This window comes from Notolepis coatsorum (genome assembly GCF_963971535.1).
Source record: "Notolepis coatsorum genome assembly, chromosome: 4".
NCBI classification, from domain to species: domain Eukaryota; kingdom Metazoa; phylum Chordata; class Actinopteri; order Aulopiformes; family Paralepididae; genus Notolepis; species Notolepis coatsorum.
In genome coordinates, this window is record NC_140168.1 from 103,878,391 (window position 1) to 103,901,221 (window position 22,831).

General features: G+C 48.0%; 1 protein-coding gene across 1 annotated transcript in view; it reads left to right on the forward strand.

Annotated features, from left to right (window-relative positions):
* Nucleotides 1-22,831, forward strand: part of LOC311226630 (CUB and sushi domain-containing protein 3-like) — a gene marked incomplete at both ends in the record, with an annotated part of 799,139 nt that overhangs the window by 747,047 nt on the left and 29,261 nt on the right. The window contains one exon of the mRNA XM_084312048.1: nt 19,606-19,788. Within this exon, the coding sequence (XP_084168174.1) occupies nt 19,606-19,788 (183 nt within the window). The remainder of the gene's footprint in view (nt 1-19,605; nt 19,789-22,831) is intronic.

A 22,831-nucleotide genomic window follows, 5' to 3' on the forward strand; every position in this document is an offset into this window, starting at 1 on the left:
GAACAACCTCAATAACTAATGACTACTAACCCTGACAACCTCAATAACTAATAACTCCTAACCAGAACAACCTCAATAACTAATGACTACTAACCCTGACAACCTCAATAACTAATAACTACTAACCAGAACAACCTCAATAACTAATGACTACTAACCAGAACAACCTCAATAACTAATAACTACTAACCAGAACAACCTCAATAACTAATAACTACTAACCTGAACAACCTCAATAACTAATGATTACTAACCAGAACAACCTCAATAACTAATGACTACTAACCAGAACAACCTCAATAACTAATGACTACTAACCATAACAACATAACTAATGACTACTAACCAGAACAACCTCAATAACTAATGACTACTAACCAGAACAACCTCAATAACTAATGACTACTAACCAGAACAACATAACTAATGATAACTAACCAGAACAACCTCAATAACTAATGACTACTAACCAGAACAACCTCAATAACTAACGACTACTAACGATAGGTTATGTAGATAACCTAGTTATATTAGTATAGGCTAAGCGTCCCGCTCTGCGCCTTACGCGATACTCATATCTCCTGTGATACCTAATGTATCTCCCACGAACAAAAACACATGCACCCCACCTGTATGGGGCCCCACCCCTTATGGTGGCCACCGCCCATATAACCATGACCCTGGTCATGAAACACCCTTCCTCGCCAAAACCCGTCCCAGGAAAAGATCCCTCAAGAGGGAACTCAGGGCGCGCAGAGCGGGACGCTTAGCCTATACTAATATAACTAGGTTATCTACATAACCTATCGTTATATATCGTATAGCATCGCGTCCCGCTCTGAGCCTTACGAGATAATGGGGAAGAGCGGGCGCGAGACCCGACAGATGTACCCCCTGAGGACCCGTAAGCCCACATCAAGGGGTGCGGGGAGCCCTGTCACCCCATCCTTCCTAACGAAGGGGGGGCGCAATCAACTCCACCTGAATGCGAACAAGAGGGAGCCAGAACCCCTTGAACACACCGTACAGGCGGAACCACGTGTGACTCAACACACTGCGGCCCATACCCATACACTCCTGCTACCCGACCAAAGGACGGGAAGCAGGAAAGGCCACAGACCCCAGAACCGCCTGGGAGACAGAACCCCCGGTCATGTCCATGAGGAAAAACCTTACAAAGGAGCCCGGGGAGGACCATGAAGCTGCAGCACAGATGGCCTCCACCGAGGCCCCACCCAGGAGAGCGGCAGAGGCAGCCACCCCACGAGTGGAGTGCGCCCTGACGCCCCCAGGGGGATCCTGCCCAGCCAGCGTGTAGCAGAGGGTAACACCCTCGCACAACCAATGGGACAGGCGCTGCTCCGACAGTGCCTTACCAGCACGAGCCCCACCGTAACAGACAAAAAGCTGGTCGGTAACCCTGAAATCCTGAGTACGGCTGAGGTAAATCCCCAAGCACGGACTGGACATGACAGGTGAAGGCCCGCATCTAACTCACCAGTGTGAGGAGGAGGACGAAACGCCTGAACCACAATATCCCGGGAGCGGAAGGAACTCCGGATATTCTCAGGCACGAAAGCAGGATTAGGTCGCAGAGTGACACCGCAATCGGTCCGAAAAGACAGGCACTCTGGATGTACCGAGAGAGCACAGAGCTCACCTACGCGTTTAGCGGAAGTGACAGCCAGTAGGAACGCGGTCCTGAAGGACAGCTGTCCCAACGGCGCCCGCTCGAGCGGCTCAAACGGGGCCAAGGACAACCGACCGAGGACCAATTGAAGATCCCAAGTCGGAGCCAAGGAGCGTTGCACCGGCTTAACGCGTCGAGCGCCAAGCAGGAAACGCTTCACAAGAGGGTGGCTGAACAAGACATCCCCTCAAACCCCTCATGATAGGAGGATATAGCTGCTGCATATACCCTCACCGTCGAAGCCGACAGTCTATCAAGGAGAGACTGGAGGTAACTAAGGACAGCAACCAGGGGGCAGGAGACTGAGTCCAGGCCCCCCGCCTTACACCACACTTGGAACATACGTCATCTGCCCGCGTAAGCGCGACAGTGGAGGGAGCATGTGTAGTCCAGATGGTAACACCATCAGGATCAAGAACCTGCGCCCCTCAACGTACCCGTCCCAACAACTGACCTAACAGATGTATGGGGAAGAATCCCTGGCGGCACGGCATCGGTCCCAGACCTGCCTGGCCATGTCCAGACGCAATCCTCACCCGTCAGGATGAGGGCCGCCCCGCGACAGTACACCTGCACCCACATTCTCCCTGCCGGGGATGTGGGGAGCCCTTAGGCCGTGCAGATGGAGGACGCCCATAGCCAGCCGCCCGCCGCCTGGTGCAGACAGGGGGAGCGTACTCCTCCCTGTCTGTCGATACACGACACTGACGTCGTATCGTCCGTCCTGATCAACACCATTTGTGGACCAGAAGGACCGCTTTCAACACCAACACATTGAACGTAGCGCAGACCGGGCAGCATGGTTTGCCAGCTGCCCCCTACTGCGTTGGCCCGACGCATCACCAGCGAGGGAGGCGTCGGTGAAAACGCGACGTGAGACAGCGCCGTAACCGTCCTAGGACGGAACCTCCCGAGCGTGTTGACAACACGCTGCGAGATGGATGCCCATAGCCCTCCAACCGTTGACTGGGAAGAGGAATACTCTACATCCAGTGTACAGCAACCCCAGGCTGGTAGAGACCTGCCTGGTACGAGACCTGACGATCCACCTTGACCGCGAAGGACCAGAACGTCATCAGGGCAGAACACTCCGTAACCCCGGATGACGCAGAGGCCCCAGTGCGGCCTCCACGCACTTGGTGAAGATGCGGGGAGCCAGAGAAAACCGAACGGCAGCCTCTGGTACTCATACGCTAACCCTGCAAAGGAAGCGTAGGTAAGCCCTAGGATGGAAGATCGGGGATGCGCATACGCATCCTACAGGTCTATGGAGGAGAACCAGACCCCCACCTGACAGTGTTCAACAGGTAGGAGACGATCCAAAAATTGCTGAACCTTCCCATGGGACAGGTCCAGCCTGGGTCTTACACCCCTCCCTCCCGACTTCTCGGGCAGAGAACACCGGGAGGAGAACGCCACGACGATGGCTTGCTTCGTCCACAGAGATTGGATCTCGTCGACCAGAGCTGTCCCTGCTGGAGACCCCGACAACAGGGTCTGTACCAAACCTGAAAACGGGTGGGGTTGTGTAAACACAAGTCCCCGCCTCACCATTCTCTCCATCTACCTCGACATATGGTACTGCCGTAGTCATATGTGACGACACTCCCAACGCACCCGCCGTCACGTGGCGCAGGTCCGCCAGGAACTGTAGATAGTTGGCCCGGTCCCCCCCGCTGTGCGAAGACAACCCTGGAATCGTGCGAGGAGCGCGTTCCGTGTCGGAACACCTGACCCTGACACCACCCACGAGGCAATCGCACCCAAGGGGGAACCCCGACAGAAAAAGGGCCTGTCTGATACGGGGGGCTTCCGATCAAAAAAGCCCCCCCACTGAACACCCCTCCAGAACATGCTGAAGGAGTCGTTCTGCAGCCGGACATGCAAGGTGTAAGGCCCCCATGGGTTCCTACACACCGTAGCCCTGCAGTGATATCACTACCACCCCAAACCATGTGAGCTGCGACCACTTGCCAATATTCCAGGAGTGGGAGCACCAACATGATACCTGGCCTGGCGAAGGCGAGGCCGGGGAAGCCCGCACTGTGTGCCTCAAAAGGTTTCGAGCCCCCCTGCTGACAACACTTAAGTTGACAGACGTAACACCAGGCTCAACCAACACAGTTCAAGGTGTGGGAGCCGCTTGACAGCACAACATTCTCACGGACAGACCCAGGCTCAGCCATCAACTGGGTGTCAGCCCCTGTCTCCATGAGAAGCGAAGAATGGGGCCGCATACGCTTCAATGAAGGTTCGCGGCCCGCAGCCAAAGGAGAACGCTCAGAGCCCCGCTTCTGGGGATTCCAGAGAGAGGATTGAACGGGGAGCGGGCTGCTCGCGGCAAAATGACGACGGAGTGGTTTACCAACACCGAAATCACCCAAAATGGCCGATCCCTCGGCCGCCAAGACTGTCGGCCTCGCGATACCCTGTCGATTCTCCAACCAGGGCACCACTGGCGGGGGAAACATGGCCGCCTGTCGAGGGCCCCGTCATCGCCGCTGACGAGGCCGTGCTCTCTCTTCTTCTGGCTGCGCGGTGTGAGGCGGTGTAGGGCCTAGGACAATACCGCCCGCGCTCCAGCAGAAGACCAAAATCCCCTGCGGAGAGGGGAACCCTGAGCGGTTATAGCTTGCGGCTGGGTCAAAGCTAATAACGTCAACATCCTCGACGGAGTGGTTTACCAACACCGTGCACGATGTGTCGACGTCGGCCGGCCCTCAAGGCCCCTCCACCAGACACCATTTCTGTAATAGAAAAAACACCAATTCGAACACAGTTCTAATCGTTGCCAATTCCATACCGTGGCGGTACAAGCCTTAACAGCCCACCAGCCACTCGCCAGGCCGACCCATGGTGTCGGCCGGGCGGGGCATTGTTTCAATATATCAAAAACAAAGGACTGACGTTAACATGGAGCACCAGTGGTGATTGCAAACAGCACCCTCCACTGTGGTGTGGACCATGAAAAGGTTAAATGAATAAAAGAGCTAAACCACAAAAACTGTAGAATGAGCAAACCCATACACACAAAGTTTAAGGGGAGACGGACCAGACCCGTCTTCATTCAAAATATTCACAACAGAACACCAGCCCTAGTTCAGCCCATTTACCAAAAAAAGGTAAACAAAGCCCCCCCCCCGCACTACTCCCCCAGTATACCGATTGACCGTCAGTATGAATGGTTTGAGAGGAGAGAAAGCTGTAGCAAGACAGACCTTATCATAGCAGAGTGACAAAATGAAACAATAGCCCCCTACACAGGGCCGCCCCAGGAGATGGGGGGCCTCGCGTCTAAAAACGCACAGGGCCTCACATTTCTCCCAAGCGGCCCTGCCCTTATACTACTGCAGCCTAACGCCAGGCAATGTGGAACCCAAGACAACAATTGCCTGTGCACAGACACGCAACATGTTTACCATGTCGGCTGGACCCATAGCCCCACTACCCGACGCCAACCCAGATGGGAACACCGTTCAACAAACCCCGCCGGAACACAAGGTAATACCTGGCTAGAACCTAGCCACGACCTACCCCGTTGTCAACCCATTTACCCGAAAAAGGTAAATAGAACTCAAAACCCCACAACAGCTACCGACTGACCTTCATTGATGAACCGGGCAAGAGGCGGGAGAGTGACAACATCTCACGGCGGAGACATTAAAACAGCATAGCAATTAGCAGTAGTGATAGCATGCGGCAGTAGCGATAGCATGTTAGCATAGCTTTAGATGTTTTAGCAGCACGCCCAAGACAGCTTGGAAACCGTTCCCTGCAGAGAACGTTCACCAAACCATCTTGCCCCTGGCGCCAACACACAACAAGGTTGTGTTAACAACACAAACCAGCATTACTAACACTAATACCCATGCCTGAAGACACAGGGCCTACCTGAGTACAAGCTGGCCCGACAGCCAGCCTTGTACAGCTGAACCTCGATGTGCAGTCATCAAACGAGGAACATCACAGGCCCGTCGTGTCGCCGAAAACATGCGTCGAAGATGCCAGGGGCCAGCAACCTCCGGTAAGCTTCCAACATTATTAATCTTCCTTAATCTTTTCATTCCGCTAGCTCGTATGGTGCACGCATCCAACACGCTGGGACGAAAATAGAGGAAGGGTGTTTCATGACCAGGGTCATGGTTATATGGGCGGTGGCCACCATAAGGGGCGGGGCCCCATACAGGTGGGGTGCATGTGTTTTTGTTCGTGGGAGATACATTAGGTATCACAGGAGATATGAGTATCTCGTAAGGCGCAGACCGGGACGCGATGCTATACGATATATAACCAGAACAACCTCAATAACTAATGACTACTAACCAGAACAACCTCACTAACTAATGACTACTAACCAGAACAACCTCAATAACTAATGACTACTAACCAGAACAACCTCAATAACTAATGACGACTAACCAGAACAACCTCAATAACTAATGACTACTAACCCTGACAACCTCAATAACTAATGACTACTAACCAGAACAACCTCAATAACTAATGACTACTAACCAGAACAACCTCAATAACTAATAACTACTAACCAGAACAACCTCAATAACTAATGACTACTAACCCTGACAACCTCAATAACTAATGACTACTAACCCTGACAACCTCAATAACTAATAACTACTAACCAGAACAACCTCAATGACTAATAACTACTAACCAGAACAACCTCAATAACTAATGACTACTAACCAGAACAACCTCAATAACTAATGACTACTAACCAGAACAACCTCAATAACTAATGACTACTAACCAGAACAACCTCAATAACTAATGACTACTAACCAGAACAACCTCAATAACTAATAACTACTAACCAGAACAACCTCAATAACTAATGACTACTAACCAGAACAACCTCAATAACTAATGACTACTAACCAGAACAACCTCAATAACTAATAACTACTAACCAGAACAACCTCAATAACTAATGACTACTAACCAGAACAACCTCAATAACTAATAACTACTAACCAGAACAACCTCAATAACTAATGACTACTAACCAGAACAACCTCAATAACTAATGACTACTAACCAGAACAACCTCAATAACTAATGACTACTAACCAGAACAACCTCAATAACTAATGATTACTAACCAGAACAACCTCAATAACTAATAACTACTAACCAGAACAACCTCAATAACTACTAACCAGAACAACCTCAATAACTAATGACTACTAACCCTGACAACCTCAATAACTAATAACTACTAACCCTGACAACCTCAATAACTAATGACTACTAACCAGAACAACCTCAATAACTAATAACTACTAACCAGAACAACCTCAATAACTAATGACTACTAACCAGAACAACCTCAATAACTAATGACTACTAACCAGAACAACATAACTAATGACTACTAACCAGAACAACCTCAATAACTAATGACTACTAACCAGAACAACCTCAATAACTAATGACTACTAACCAGAACAACCTCAATAACTAATGACTACTAACCAAAACAACCTCAATAACTAATGACTACTAACCAGAACAACCTCAATAACTAATGACTACTAACCAGAACAACCTCAATAACTAATGACTACTAACCAGAACAACCTCAATAACTAATAACTACTAACCAGAACAACCTCAATAACTAATGACTACTAACCAAAACAACCTCAATAACGTTAGGTTATGACTATAACCAAGTTCTGTTAGTTAGGGGCGATGCTTGGCATCGCTACTGCACTATCTCGCGTACGTGCACGCGTACTGAATAAACCACAAATGTACCTCTAATACCAGTATTAGTCTGACCACACCCCTCATCAGCTTACCTTCATAAGCAGGTGTGTGGTCACCTGCTCTCCTCCTTCCCAAGCTTTCACCACAAGGTGAGGACAAGGGCTGCAGCGGCCGTCCGATGCCAAGCATCGCCCCTAACTAACAGAACTTGGTTATAGTCATAACCTAACGTTCTGTATCGTTAGTGGCTTAGCTTGGCATCGCTACTGCACAAGGGAGGCCAAGCGGAGCCACTTGGCTGACAAATACACCCCGCTGACAGCCCCCCAAAACCATCAGAACAGGGAGGGCCGAGCCCCCCCGACCCCCCCTAATGGAGGGTAGCCCCCCTATTAGGGACGTCACGGGAGGGCGACGGACCCGACCGTGCGAAGAGGCACTCAAGCAACTCAACGCACAGGGTGAGCAGACCGTGGCTTGACCCCACGACTACACACACGCACAACCCGCATGCCACCCGGGAACGAACGGAGGAACAACCTCGTTACTGCCCCCAGAATCACGGGGTCAAGGGCAAACCCAACCCCGTGGCAAGGCCGTAGCAGCGGAGCACGAAGGAAGACCCAGACCCACCAAAAGGACTGGACTCCCTAGAATGGGGGCCCGGAGAAGTCCATGATGCCAGCATCAAGACCCCACCAGGTGGGCACGTAGTGCCCCGCCCCCCACATCGCCAGCGTATTCGGACAAAGGCCCCTCAGTTACTGCACCTGGTATTCCCAGGCGGAACCAACCAGGCCAGAACCTGCCCAGCTTCCGAGATCGGACGAGATCGGGCGTGTTCAGGTCGGTATGGCCGTAAGCCGAGCGGGCCCCGTCCCCCCAATAGTACACCGCCTGGCACACTGACCCTGCAGAATAGGCAGTCAGCATGGCCGTAAGCACACAAAAAAGGTTAACCAACGGAAGCAGGCAGCGCACCGGGGAAAAACCAGGCAACAGGCTGTTAACCCTAGCCTGGAGACTGCGGACGAGACAGGCGCCAGAGGGGACAGCTGAACACAGCCGCCCCGGCGGAAGGAGCGTAAGCTGGCGGTGTTGCATGACCAAGCCTCCATTTAACAACCCCCACCCAGAGGGGTCGAGGCAGAGAAGGCTGACACGATTGGCAGACGTCATGAACGTGCAGGGGCACCCTCAAACGGTGAACCCGGGAGTTGACACTGCTCCAACACACCAGGGAATCAACCACCTCGGTGTTACCCAATGCGGTGGTTGTTCCTATAACCCCTCAAGAAAAAACTCCAAAACACACCTGCGGGTATACACCGGCTATACCGCAGTACAAGTGTTTCAGTTTCCAAAAAGGGTTAACCCAGGCCTACGGGTCGCAAACATCACTTCGGACCGGGCCTGGCGGTACGGGAAGCACAGGGTCACCAGAGGAGGTCAAAAAACCACCCCCACAGGCCCCTCTTCGCCATGCGTGAGAGAGGAGCGAAAAATAATGGAGAACCAGCCCCTAAGCACACCGTACCTGGTATTCCCCGGCGGTCTCCCAACCAAGTACTAACCAGGACCAACCTGTGTAGCGGCCGAGATCCGACGAGATCGAGAGCGTACAGAATGGCATGGCTGTAAGCCATGACGACAGTGCTGAGTAAAAACATACCCAACCAGGGTCTCCATAGCGCTTAACCCTGTGACACCCAGACCGACCTGGCATTTTTCCCCCTGAAAAAAGCCCAAGTCCCTCAGGGTACCAGAACAGCAGATCTGCATCCCCGGCGGACAACGGGTTCAACTGATCTGGACCAGCGTGACCAGAACCAGTCCCGTGCCCTAACCACGCCGACATGCCTACTCCAGGAGAAGGGCAGATATGCGTGTTGATCTTAACATGAAAAGAAGGCGCCACCCAGACGTTCGGACGAACCGCGCCTGGTGGCCCACCCCAAGGGCGTGAGACCCCACTACATATGTTCAGATCCATCCCGTCATCATCCCCCAGACATGAACGAGAATCCGTCGACAACCCACCCAGGTCATGGGATGTGGTCGCCGGAAGAGGAAAAACCCCCATCTCAGTTGCTTTATAAAAACGCTGTTTCAACCACAAGCAACCAAGGCGTGCCAGTCAATCGCCTGTTTACAGCGAGCTAGCACTATACGTGCGTCGGGACACACCCCCATCAATGAACAGGCTATTTAGACCTGTCATCGAATCCCCAAGGCGCCCAGGGGAACGACAAGAGGGGTGTGACACTCCCTAACTCCAACACTTCTGGAATAGAAAGAAGGAAGCATCAACAGTATGTATCCCAGTCTACACAGCCGGGGTAGAAAATGTTCACATTTTTACATCCCACCACCCTCCCATAGGAAAGAGACGGGGATCCCCAGAGAGACTTCCCACGCGAGCTGTACAGATTGAAAAGAATATATTGCACCTCGAGCCATGTAAAAAACTGGTTTTAGGGCCTCCGGGGAAGAGGCACTGAACCCATACACACTCAATAAACGAATTGAATCGAATATACATACAATAGAAAAGGACCCTTCTAGAGGGTCCACTCACTTTGACAATCTGAGGAGGAAGGCTCTGTACTCTGATGGAGGCTTCCTCACATGGAAGAAGGAGTCCGAACTCACAGAAGGCCTGAATAGGCGCTTGGTGAGGAGGAGCCCTGACCACCCCCCCTGAAAACAGATCCATCACATGGACCTGAACAGCACACGGAAGTCCTACCAACAGAGACGCGCACGGTGACGTACTCTATGGCGGGGGAATTCCTGCGGTGCACACGCCCAATATACCAGGCCGTGGGACCAGGAACTCCCTCCCCCCCCCCCCCCCCCCCCCCGTAACGTGCCGAACCGCCACGTGACGGGAACCTTGAAGGACAGGGGGTGTACCCCTGACCGACAGAACAATGGGGAGAGGAAAGGTTACCAGTTCACCCCTTTACGACCCCACACCCATGATACGACGTAACGACAAAAAGAGAATATGACACAGTCATAGTTAGCTCTATGAAGCGTTTCACAGCTCCACACAGCGCATGAGCTAACCTGCTATCTGATTTTACTAAGGAAAAACACAGAATAGAGAAGGCTCTAAGAACCCCGGTCCAACATACACATGTGCTTCTGTGGCCAGTACAACCCAGTTGTAGGTCACATGACACACACAACCCATCATCACCTACAAAAAATGGCAAAAACACTCAACAGAGGAACGCCGTTTTTTTCACAATGAGAGAATACATCATTCTTGATTAGTATCGACCACAGGCCTTGCTAAGCACACATGACAGCAACCAAACCAATTTCCCTTTAGGAAATAAGTTTCTCCAGCTGATTTAGCACAACCTCAGCAATCAAGCTAAGAGTTACATCGTATCCCTACCACACAAAAGACACAATTAATGCACAACATGTCTGATAGGAGGTGATAAAGTCCCCAGGGAACCGGGGGGGAAAAACACAATCCTCCTATTTTACCCTCAATACGGCCAGTTAAAACAGGAAAACCTGTTAATGTGTGAACTCACTGTTCATTGTCATTACAGTCTGAGAAAGAACATTCTTTTACTCACTTGTCACCAAGCATAGCTTCATAGGTTAGTTGCCTTAGTAGTGAGTACACGGTACACATAAACACCATGATGTTTCTCACACAACAACCAGATCAATACATCACGATCTGCACGGAGAAGCTAACTGCCAGTGACAAAAACAGCTCACACACAACCCGCAACGTATCCCAAATGCATTGCAACAACACACGTTTTGGGAAAAAAACACCGTTATTCACAATACATTTAGCAAAGTAAAACCAGAAGACGTGTTATGAGGTCTGGCCAACCCCGTACCTACCCGGAACGCAGATCAGCGAAGTGCAGTCACAAGACACCGTAGAACACAGCCGTCCTGTGTTGTTCGATCCGGGCAGCGTCGCCGCTCCACCAGTCGCTACAGTCCTCTTTGTTGACGCAATCCCCGTCTAGGCTCAGGCAGGGTCGACGAACATCCCCTGTCAAGGATGACGTCGTGGTCAAGAGTGTAAAACATGTTAAAATCAAAGCACGTTCAACAGAATAGCATCAAGCTAACGGCTGCTCCAACCGTTCGGGTGCTATTGCTTCCGCTCGCGAGACGCCGATCTAACGACGCACGCGATCAGAAGCGAGCTCCCGGCGGCGCGCGAGAAGCTAAGCTACCCCGCGCCAGGCCACTGACCGGCTAACCGTAAGCTATGAACATGTAAACAATGACATAACACTCACCCAGACAGGCCGCCGTTCTGAACCCCTCCTCACTTTTTAAGAGAAAAGAGAAAACAAGACGTCAACACCGCTTCACAACGGTGACATTACCACGTCCGGCGGAATCAGCACAGTACCAACTGGCCTGTATAGCTGACTTTGAACATGAATCTGCCGCTATCGCACATTACATGCACATATCCCCTCGTGAAGGAATACTCTCATTTGGATATGAAAGATGGGGTCTTAACACGGTGACAGAGAGAACCCACTCGTCCAGAACACACAGGGATCACCAGTGTCAATGGTCGCGGCCCACTAGTTAAAACTATAATGGTCGCCAGACCAAGGCCTTCTGTCGCCTAGGCGGCTAAACAAAGGACCCTAGCCTGGGGCCGGTTTCCATAAACTTTGTCAAGTAGCCCCCATAGCACTAACAGACAAGTGGAGCCCGCCAGCAAACACTACTCACCCAACCTGGAACGCACCGCTCCTCACAACAGCGGCATGTCCGACAGTTCAGCTGTGGCCTGACAGGTTTCACCCCAACAAACACAGCAAGGAACTGCAGTTGAGAAGCATGCAGCGGCGTGCTCCCAATACGAAAACCGGTGGAGGGTTTTTAGAATGATCATCATCTTCTAGACACTCCAGTACGAAGACAATATCGCCGTATTTTCTCGAAAATAGTGAGAGAGAAAATAAAGATATGATGTCAACGTATCCTTGTTTCCCAAGCTGTTCCTAATCCAATTTCTTCCATCATGGTGTCAAGTGTGGGGATCTACCGAGGCACCTCTTCCTTGTGGTGAAAGCGAGAAGGAGGAGAGCAGGTGACCACACACCTGCTTATGAAGGTAAGCTGATGAGGGGTGTGGTCAGACTAATACTGGTATTAGAGGTACATTTGTGGTTTATTCAGTACGCGTGCACGTACGCGAGATAGTGCAGTAGCGATGCCAAGCTAAGCCACTAACGATACAGAACTAATGACTACTAACCTGAAGTGGTTGTAGGAGTTGAGCAGAGGTCAACAGAGAGGTCAACAGAGAGGTCAACAGAGAGGTCAACAGAGAGGTCAACAGAGAGGTCAACAGCTGGCAGCAGCAGCCTCGGCCCGGAGTCACAGAACCTGTCATGGTGGCACAGTGTAGGGAAGACCCACATATTATGGAAAATGGGGGGGCGACAGTGGCTCGGGAGGTAGAGCAGTCGTCTGGTTCGATTCCCGCTCCTCCCCGGGCAGCGTGTCGAAGTGTCGATGTGTCCTTGAGCAAAGACACTTAACCCCTAATTGCCCCCGATGAGCAGGTTGGCACCTCCGCCGTCGGTGTGTGAATGTGTGAGTGAACGGGGGGAAATGGGAGGAACAAAATTCTAAAGCGCTTTGGATAAAAGCTGTTATATAAATGCAGCCATTTACCGTTTACACAGAGATGTCTCCTTTTCTTCTTGACGCACAACTTTCTAGGCCTGTGTCCCCGACTAAGGATTTGTATCGTCGACTTTGATTGGTCGGCGTCCGGCGATAGTCGACTGGTAGTCGACTACCCCCCCCCCCCGAATGCACACAAGAACATTTCAATTATAATAATACAATTCACTATTATACTTAATTTTTATACTTAATACTTAATTTTCGTTCCATTTGGGCTGTGGGGGTGCTTAATGTCTGAAGGAGTCGACTGAAGGCTTCTTGTCCTCTGCAAAAGTATGCGATTGGTCCACTGATGGATACATCTTGATATTTGTCTAGTCTAGTGTGTTCATTAGATGGGTGAAATCCTCTTTCAGTGCCTCTGTGCCTGTTTTCATAGGCAGTTAGCCTCGCTGGTATGCGCGCCATTAACGTTAACCACACTTCTAGGCCTCTTTGCTTTTGGAAAGAATGATACAAAAATAAATAATAATAATAATAATAATAATAATAATAATAATAATAATAATAATAATAATAATAATAATAATAATAATAATAATAATAATAATAATAATAATAATAATAATAATAATAATAATAATAATAATAATAATAATAATAATAATAATAATAATAATAATAATAATAATAATAATAATAATAATAATAATAATAATAATAATAATAATAATAATAATAATAATAATAATAATAATAATAATAATAATAATAATATATTATACTACGGCTCCTTTCGATCGATTGGTCGACTATTCGACTAGTCGAGAGTCAGCCCTACAACTTTATAAACTTGATTACAGATCATCCGAGAGGTCCATACAGAGAGACAGGGCAGTTATACTGGTATTTAAATGCCACCATGGGAAATCCATTTATAGTTTATGTTCTGCAGAAAAGGGTACATTTGGCGGCTCGTAATGTCAAGCTCTGCAGTGCAAGAATGTAGGTCCAGAGAGTCGGGACCCGAGTGTACTTTTAAAGTTCATGGTGCTCAGTTTAGACTAAATCGTCTAATGCGTTCTTTTATCTTCTAACATCTAACTTCTAACAGCGAACACTGTTAATATCGGTTAAGATTTGGAATATCCCATAGTGCATTGCAGGATATTGCAGATTGCCACTTTAAATGTCATGTACTTTTATTGCACCATTGCTGTTTATCATAGTAATAATACAAATTATAATGAACTAAATAATAATAAATAAATCATATTATTGTTATTATGATCACTGAACGACAGTGTCATTGTGTATCCTCAATAGCTTTCAGCTATTCAATAGTCAATAGCGACGCCCTGACCTTTGCCCCCACCAGGCCAAACACATGAATGTCCTACTTGTGAACGTAATAACTCAAGTAGCTTTCATTCTAATAGTTTATAGTTCTAGAAAAGAGCTTCTATCCCCAGGCCATCAGGATGCTCAATGACAATGACACTATGTAACAACCCATCATCTACACACACTGCACACACATCCACACGTACGCACTCACTTTAAACAAAGACTCACCTTACCACTCACTTTACTCACTTTAGACACTTTAACACACTTTATATTTATCTATTATTAAAGAGATTTGCACTACATTCATACCTCATTTGCACCCTACCCTAAGTTTTGTACCTCATCTCATGTCTGCATTGTACCTCACTGTTACTCATTTTACTCTGTATTGTATATTGTATATATATGTATATTGACTGAACATTCCTTTACTTACTTTTACTTTTTTTTTTACTGTATGTAGCACACTCTCAGGGGCTCATACAGAAACAAGCATTTCATCATAAAGTATTTTGTATTTTGTTCTGACAAATCATAAACAAACTTGAAACTAGTGTCCTGCACACATACATGACCCCTGACCCCTAGAGGAAGAAGCCTTTTGGTGTATTCTAGCGCCACCATCAGGCCAAATGTTCAGTATTCAAATGAGATGCTATATGTCACTCTATTACTGGTGATACCTACAAAATAATATGCTTTTAAATCGTAATGCCTTTGAATGTAATTGTTTTAACTAGGAATTGTTTTTAACCACTGTTGATATTTGTGTTCTTGTGTCTCTTAACTGTTTTTATTATTTTTGTTATTTTGACTTTCTTTCTGCCTATTGTAATCTCGGTCCACCCTCAATGGTTCCCGAGATTCTAAATGGAGGTTGAATGCAAAAAAATATGTAATTGTTATTATTATTGTTGTTATTATTAAACACATTGTCTGCCATGCAGTGCCCAGTCTGCCACGCAGTGTGCCCATCCTTATGCCCAGTCTGCCACTGCTGTAACCCTATGGAGATGTTTACCTTCTTTGCAGGGCTATAACTTTTTTTATATTATAGCTATATCGACATTACTATGGCCCATTCAACATCGGGTATCTATCGTTCCGGATGTGGGAACGTTATATTTTTTCACTCATACATTGTCGTGTTAATACCGTTGTGAATATAAGTATGTTTTTAAGGTTTTCTGCATTAATTCCTAAAACGCGAGTTATATGCCCTGACGCATGTGATAGATTATCGATTGGCATTTCTTTCCTATACACGCTATATTAAAAAATTTAAATGTATATGATCGGTATACATTATGCTTCATCATGCGTGAAGGAAAGGGGGGGAGGGGTCATTTATAATTCCTTGATTGTCAGTAATTGATTATTGCGTTTCGAAAGCGATCCCATGCACTCGAGTGTTACTGAGATATTACTGCCGGAGGAATTTCCTTGATGCACCGAGCGCCACTTCCGGTTTGGCTTGGAGTGTAACTCGCCCGATCATCGACCAGGCGGCGGTATTGAGGCGTTGCAATATCAGACAGGGTCCAGCTGCAGTCCCGGAGGGAGGCTGGATGAATTATGAATGCCATGGCGAAAAAAAGAAATATTGATCCCAAAAACGATTTAACTAGTTTCTGGCGCACAACGCATGGCGGGGCAATAACGAGTATACTCGCTTTTGGCGTCCAATGTGTTAACAGTTAGTAGCATTGTTAGAATTCTAATGTTATTATTATTATTGTTGTTGTCGTTATTACAGTTAGTAGCATTGTACAGCATTATGCTACAGTTAGTAGCATAGTTAGACAGGGGGCTCGGGAGGTAGAGCAGTCCGGCAATCTGGCAATCCGGAGGTTCCCGGTTCGATTCCTGCTCCTCCCGGGCAGCGTGTCAAATGTGTCCTTGAGCGAGACACTTAACCCCCTAATTGCTCCCGATGAGCAGGTCGACACCTTGCATGGTCGCGTCCGTCGTCGGTGAGTGAATGTGTGAGTGAACGGGTCAAATGTGAGGAACTAATTGTAAAGCGCTTTGGATAAAAGCTGCTATATAAAAAAGCAGCCATTTACCATTTACCATTATAATTGTTGTAGCGTACGGTGTTGTTGGTAACGTCCGTCTCTCTCTCTCCAGGGGACACAGCTCCTGGGGGGATCCAGGGGTGATACATGTAGTTGGTAACGCTCTCTCTCTCTCTCTCTCCAGGGGACACCGGGGCTCCTGTGGGGATCCAGGGGTGATACATGTAGTTGGTAACGCTCTCTCTCTCTCTCCAGGGGACACCGGGGCTCCTGTGGGGATCCAGGGGTGATACATGTTGTTGGTAACGCTCTCTCTCTCTCTCCAGGGGACACCGGGGCTCCTGTGGGGATCCAGGGGTGATACATGTTGTTGGTAACGCTCTCTCTCTCTCTCTCTCCAGGGGACACAGGGGCTCCTGTGGGGATCCAGGGGTGATACATGTAGTTGGTAACGCTCTCTCTCTCTCTCCAGGGGACAGAGCAGGCTCCTGTGGGGACCCCGGGGTGATACATGTTGTTGGTAACGCTCTCTCTCTCTCTCCAGGGGACACAGCAGGCTCCTGTGGGGATCCAGGGTGATACATGTAGTTGGTAACGCTCTCTCTCTCTCTCCAGGGGACACAGCAGGCTCCTGTGGGGATCCAGGGTGATACATGTAGTTGGTAACTGTAACTGAGGGGTACAATTCCCTGACTGTATTGATAAGTATGGTATCATTAAACCACTACCGCTTTATGTACTTTAACTACTGGCCATACAGTACACGATATCTAAATATGATGAACACTTTCCACAATGAAATCGGTTCCAGTCAAAGGTAATAATCAAATATTTAATGGAGCAAAAGGTACATAGAATATTTATCTTACATTTATCATTTGAATGCACTTGTAAGGCAAATGAGTATTCGTAGGCAAATCAACACTGAATGTCCAATCTCTGGTTACGCAGGAAGCAAGTATACAACCTGGCTCTTAGGGAATTACATCTATGGTACACTTAATGATATAGCGGGATATACTGGAAGGGGTCCTCCCGGTTGTAAGCCGGTAGGGGGGGTAGGAGAGCCGTCGGTAGTAGACCGTCTGGTCAACGATATCTATGGAGACTTCAAGTACAGAAGACAGTGCAATAGACTCTTGATCCGCAGATGAATACACCTTGGTTCCCTGGTAGGCTGTAGCTCCACAATGAAGAAGAAGCTAGGCGACCTCAGTCTCTCTGAGCGCCGACTCAACTTGACTCCTCTCGGGGGTAAATCCAACACTCACAGGCGTCGGCGATTATCCGCTCCACAAATCACAGTATCAAAGCAAATATATATTCCAGCCGCATAGGGCTCAGCAGTCGTCGGGTAGGTAATCCAGTGTACATGTCCCTCGGTCCTCGCCTAGATCTCCTCGGATGAAAGCGCCATGTGGTCGGCCCAACCTGGATAAGACTCTAGATAACACGAGGAAGCGTTGGAGATGCTGGTCACTTTAGAACTCTAACCGCACGATGCACCATACACGATAGACTATTATTACTTGATAGAATACGTCGCACTCGACGGTACAGTGCCAAACTCTGACAATTCAGTTATCAATTCGCACGAGGTCTCAATGCTATTCTAAGGCCAAACAGGCCATACTTCACCGCACGTCGTATCGTGGGTGAGGCTTCACGTTCTGTTACTAAGTTGGGAAGAAAGGTAAGGGACTTCTACATTTACTTGCGGCATATTTATATGCACGGTGAACAACTAGTGCCACTCTCATTTCGGTAGCCGTATCCTGAGCGGAGCCGGGGCTAGTACGGACATGTCTCGTCGGTACCTTTGAACTTGACGCCAGGGGCTGGTCCCCTGGCGCCTGGTCCTTTGTCCAATAAGAGAATGAACTATTATGGGCTATAGTAGGCTAAAGGGATATTCCGTGTATATGTACAAGGAATATACAAGGGATATCAAACGACATACAAATACTATTCAATATATATCCATAAATAAATATATATATTCGGTTTAATCTGATCCTTGGTAACAGTAACACTCTCTCTCTCTCTCTCCAGGGGACACAGCAGGCTCCTGTGGGGACCCCGGGGTGATACATGTAGTTGGTAACGCTCTCTCTCTCTCTCCAGGGGACACCGGGGCTCCTGGGGGGATCCAGGGGTGATACATGTAGTTGGTAACGTTCTCTCTCTCTCTCCAGGGGACACAGCAGGCTCCTGAGGGGATCCAGGGGTGATACATGTAGTTGGTAACGCTCTCTCTCTCTCTCCAGGGGACACAGGGGCTCCTGGGGGGATCCAGGGGTGATACATGTAGTTGGTAACACTCTCTCTCTCTCTCTCTCTCTCCAGGGGACACAGCTCCTGGGGGGATCCAGGGGTGATACATGTGGTTGGTAACACGCTCTCTCTCTCTTCAGGGGACACCGGGGCTCCTGTGGGGATCCAGGGGTGATACATGTAGTTGGTAACGCTCTCTCTCTCTCTCCAGGGGACACCGGGGCTCCTGTGGGGATCCAGGGGTGATACATGTTGTTGGTAACGCTCTCTCTCTCTCTCCAGGGGACACCGGGGCTCCTGTGGGGATCCAGGGGTGATACATGTAGTTGGCAACGCTCTCTCTCTCTCTCCAGGGGACACCGGGGCTCCTGTGGGGATCCAGGGGTGATACATGTTGTTGGTAACGCTCTCTCTCTCTCTCTCTCTCTCCAGGGGACACAGCTCCTGGGGGGATCCAGGGGTGATACATGTTGTTGGTAACGCTCTCTCTCTCTCTCCAGGGGACACCGCAGGCTCCTGGGGGGATCCAGGGGTGATACATGTTGTTGGTAATGCTCTCTCTCTCTCTCCAGGGGACACCGCAGGCTCCTGGGGGGATCCAGGGGTGATACATGTTGTTGGTAACGCTCTCTCTCTCTCTCCAGGGGACACTGCGGGCTCCTGTGGGGATCCAGGGGTGATACATGTAGTTGGTAACGCGCTCTCTCTCTCTCTCTCTCTCTCTCTCTCTCTCTCTCTCTCTCTCTCTCTCTCTCTCTCTCTCTCTCTCTCTCTCTCTCTCTCTCTCTCTCTCTCTCTCTCTCTCTCTCTCTCCAGGGGACACAGCTCCTGTGGGGATCCAGGGGTGATACATGTAGTTGGTAACGCTCTCTCTCTCTCTCTCTCTCTCTCCAGGGGACACCGCAGGCTCCTGTGGGGACCCCGGGGTTCCGGCCCATGGTTTCAGGGAGCAGACGGATTTCAAAATCCGCTCCAAAGTTTTCTTCAGATGCTCCGAGGGCTTCGATCTGATCGGTTCGCCGGAGAGGATGTGCTTCCCCAACGGAACCTGGTCGGGAGCGCAGCCCTTCTGTAAACGTGAGTTGGGGCGGTCTGCGTTTTGACCGACGGCGATGCGGATGCGGAGCTAATGATGGAGCATCGCCGTCGGTTGTGTGATAGTAAAGGGTTAACCTTCTGTCGTGTGGCAGTGAAAGGGTTCAAATTAGGGATTCTCGATATTGGCTTTTTTTTACCGATATCCGATATACCGATATTGTCCAACTCTTAATTTCCGATACCGATATCAACCGATACTGATATATGCAGGGTTTCCCCCCCCCAAAAAATTTAATAATTTCAGGTAATTAATATTACATATCTCTTGTTGTGGAATTAACACAACATTATGCATACTTTTGACAATAAATAAAATCTGAATTTGTTCTTATTTGCTTGCCTGGGTAAAATAAAGCTTATAGAAATGTAAAAAAAAAAAAAAAAAAAATATGTGTAGTGTTGTAGATTTATTCGTGGAATAAAATACATTTAAATAAAGAAAAAGAGGGGAGCTCCAGTAGCTCACCACGTACCGCGAGTGCTCGTCACGGATCTGGGGTTTAGCGAGTTCGAATCCCGGACTGCAGCCGTGCCTTTCCCAGAGTGTCTTCCCCCCCCATCTGAACCCTTTCAGCCTGTTTCTGTCGGTCATCCTTGACCAGAATAAATGTGATAAACACATAAAAGAGCCAGGGGAATGGCCAAAGTTTAAAAAAAAAAAAGATAAAGAAAAAGGAAACCCGGCGGCGCGGAGAAAGCCAGAGAAAAGCAGAGACAATCTTTGCTGGAAAATGCCGCCAAATGTTAAAAAGATAACGGACATGTTGTTCAGTCCTGAATCAGTTTGTGTTGCTGACGATGGGGAGAGCAGTGGAGAGAAGGCAGGGACAAAGCAGAGTGGAGAGAGAGGTGCTGTGTCACATACAGTAACATGTACATCACTAGCTATAGGGATGTAACGGTACACAAAAACCACGGTACGGTACGTACCTCGGTCTTGAAGTCACGGTTCGGTACAGGTTTTCGGTACAGTGGGGGAAAGTTTGGCTTTCCATGTTCCACTAAGGGCTGATGTCGTGTGCAGTAACTAATTGTACTTGTAGGGCTGTCAACAAATATTCGATATTGAAATTAATAATAGACTTGTACATTTAAAAAATATATATATATTATTATATTAGATTGTGAAAAAAACAGCCCCCGGTGGGCGGTCGTTAGTGGTTAACATACCGTTGTATTCGTTCGGTACACTACACAGCCGTTCGGTACGGTACACACTGAAACGGTTCGGTTCGGTACGGATACGTGTACCTTTACACCCCTACTAGCTAGCTGCATAAACTAAAGCGAAAACGTATGTTTATGTTGGCCTTTATTTAAAACGATTGCTATGCTAGAATCCTGCCTAGTTATTTGCCTAGATCATTTACTAAGTTTAAGGTAATGTTGGCTACGATAGCTGGCCGCTGGCGAGAGGTGGCTAGCTACCGGCTGATGCCTGCCAGCTGATAACTAACGTTACGTTAGCTTTTCAGCTTTAGATAGCGCATTGGGTTTGAGAAATGCACGTTATAAATAAACGCCATTACTATTATTAACCTCTTGCGTCCGATCGGTACCAGGCCGAGATTTATTTCACGTCACAAATAGATCAATACAGTCCATATTAAGTCATGTTAAGACATATTAAGACAAAAGTAACTGTACTTACAGTAGATTTCATTGACAGTGCTGCCCTGTAAGTGGTCGCCTGGTGGTACTAAATCCAGATTTAACTCTGCCATTGGGAGAAGAGGAGATTTTTCTACCTATTATATTCTAATTTAGTTCTGTGTTGAAACACTTTGTAAAAGGCCTAATATTTTAATAAGGATTTCCAATAATCTTGAGAGATTGTTTTGGGTTGAATTGCTAATGTATTCTTTGTCGTCCTAATGGAAAATATCTACCCTGACTTTGAAAGGGAAACATTTCAACTACAACATCTTGTAGATAAACATGGATTTAGTTTGAGAAATACCAAATACCGGTGCGGCTGGGTAGCGCAGTGGAGAATGCACTCGCCTACCACCGCAGAGACTCTGGGATCGAATCCAGCTGTCAGCGGTACCACCGGCTTGGTCAGTCGTCCCTACTAACACAATTGGCAGTGTTAGCGGGTGGGAAGCCGGCGGGGTTATGTGTCCTGGTCGTTGTAAAACTGCGACTCCTACTGGTCGGTCAGGGCGCCTGTTCAGCAGGGAGGGGATCGGAGGGAACTAGCGTGAACCTCCGCACGTGTTACATTCCCCCAGTGAGAGTCCTCGCTGTCGGGTGAAAAGAAGAGGCTGGCTGACTCCACATGTATCGGAGGAGGCATGTGGTAGTTCTACACCCTCCCCAGGCCGACAGTGGGGCAATGCGCGTAACGACCAGGAAGGGAATTGGCATAACGACTAAATTGGGATGGGAGCAAAAATACATAAAAAAGTGAGAACAAAAGAAAAAGAAATACCAAATACAGTAATACAGTGACACAAAAGTTCTAAAAAGGTCTAAAAGTGGGAGTGCCAAAATATACCTTATATATTGAGAAAACTAAAAGGGGTAACTAACCTTCTAACCTTTCTATGTCCTTCAGAGATGTTGTTGTTGTTGTCTGAAGACAGTAATACATGGTCTGATGACTAATGTTATGACAGTAATACATGGTCTGATGACAAGTAATGTTATTATTACTTATGTAATGCAATAAGGTTATGTTATTTATGTTATGTAATTTTCAATTGCGGCCCGCTGGATGATATTTTGCGGCCCCCTACTTGACATCAAAGTTTAAAAAAAAAAATGTTCAAATATATTTTCAATTTATATTTTATTTTTTAAATGTTGTGGGACTTGTACAGCACTTTGTTCAACCTTGTCAGTGCTGTAATTTTTTTTTTAAATCTTAGACAAACAAAACACTTTGCTTTCATGAAATATTGTAAGCCGTCATTTGAGGCTTTATAAAAGCAGCACAATGAACACAAATCTGTCAGTGCCGAGTCCGACCTCATCTTAAATAACAAACAGCATTGCTTGTTGTAGTTAACAAAGAGAG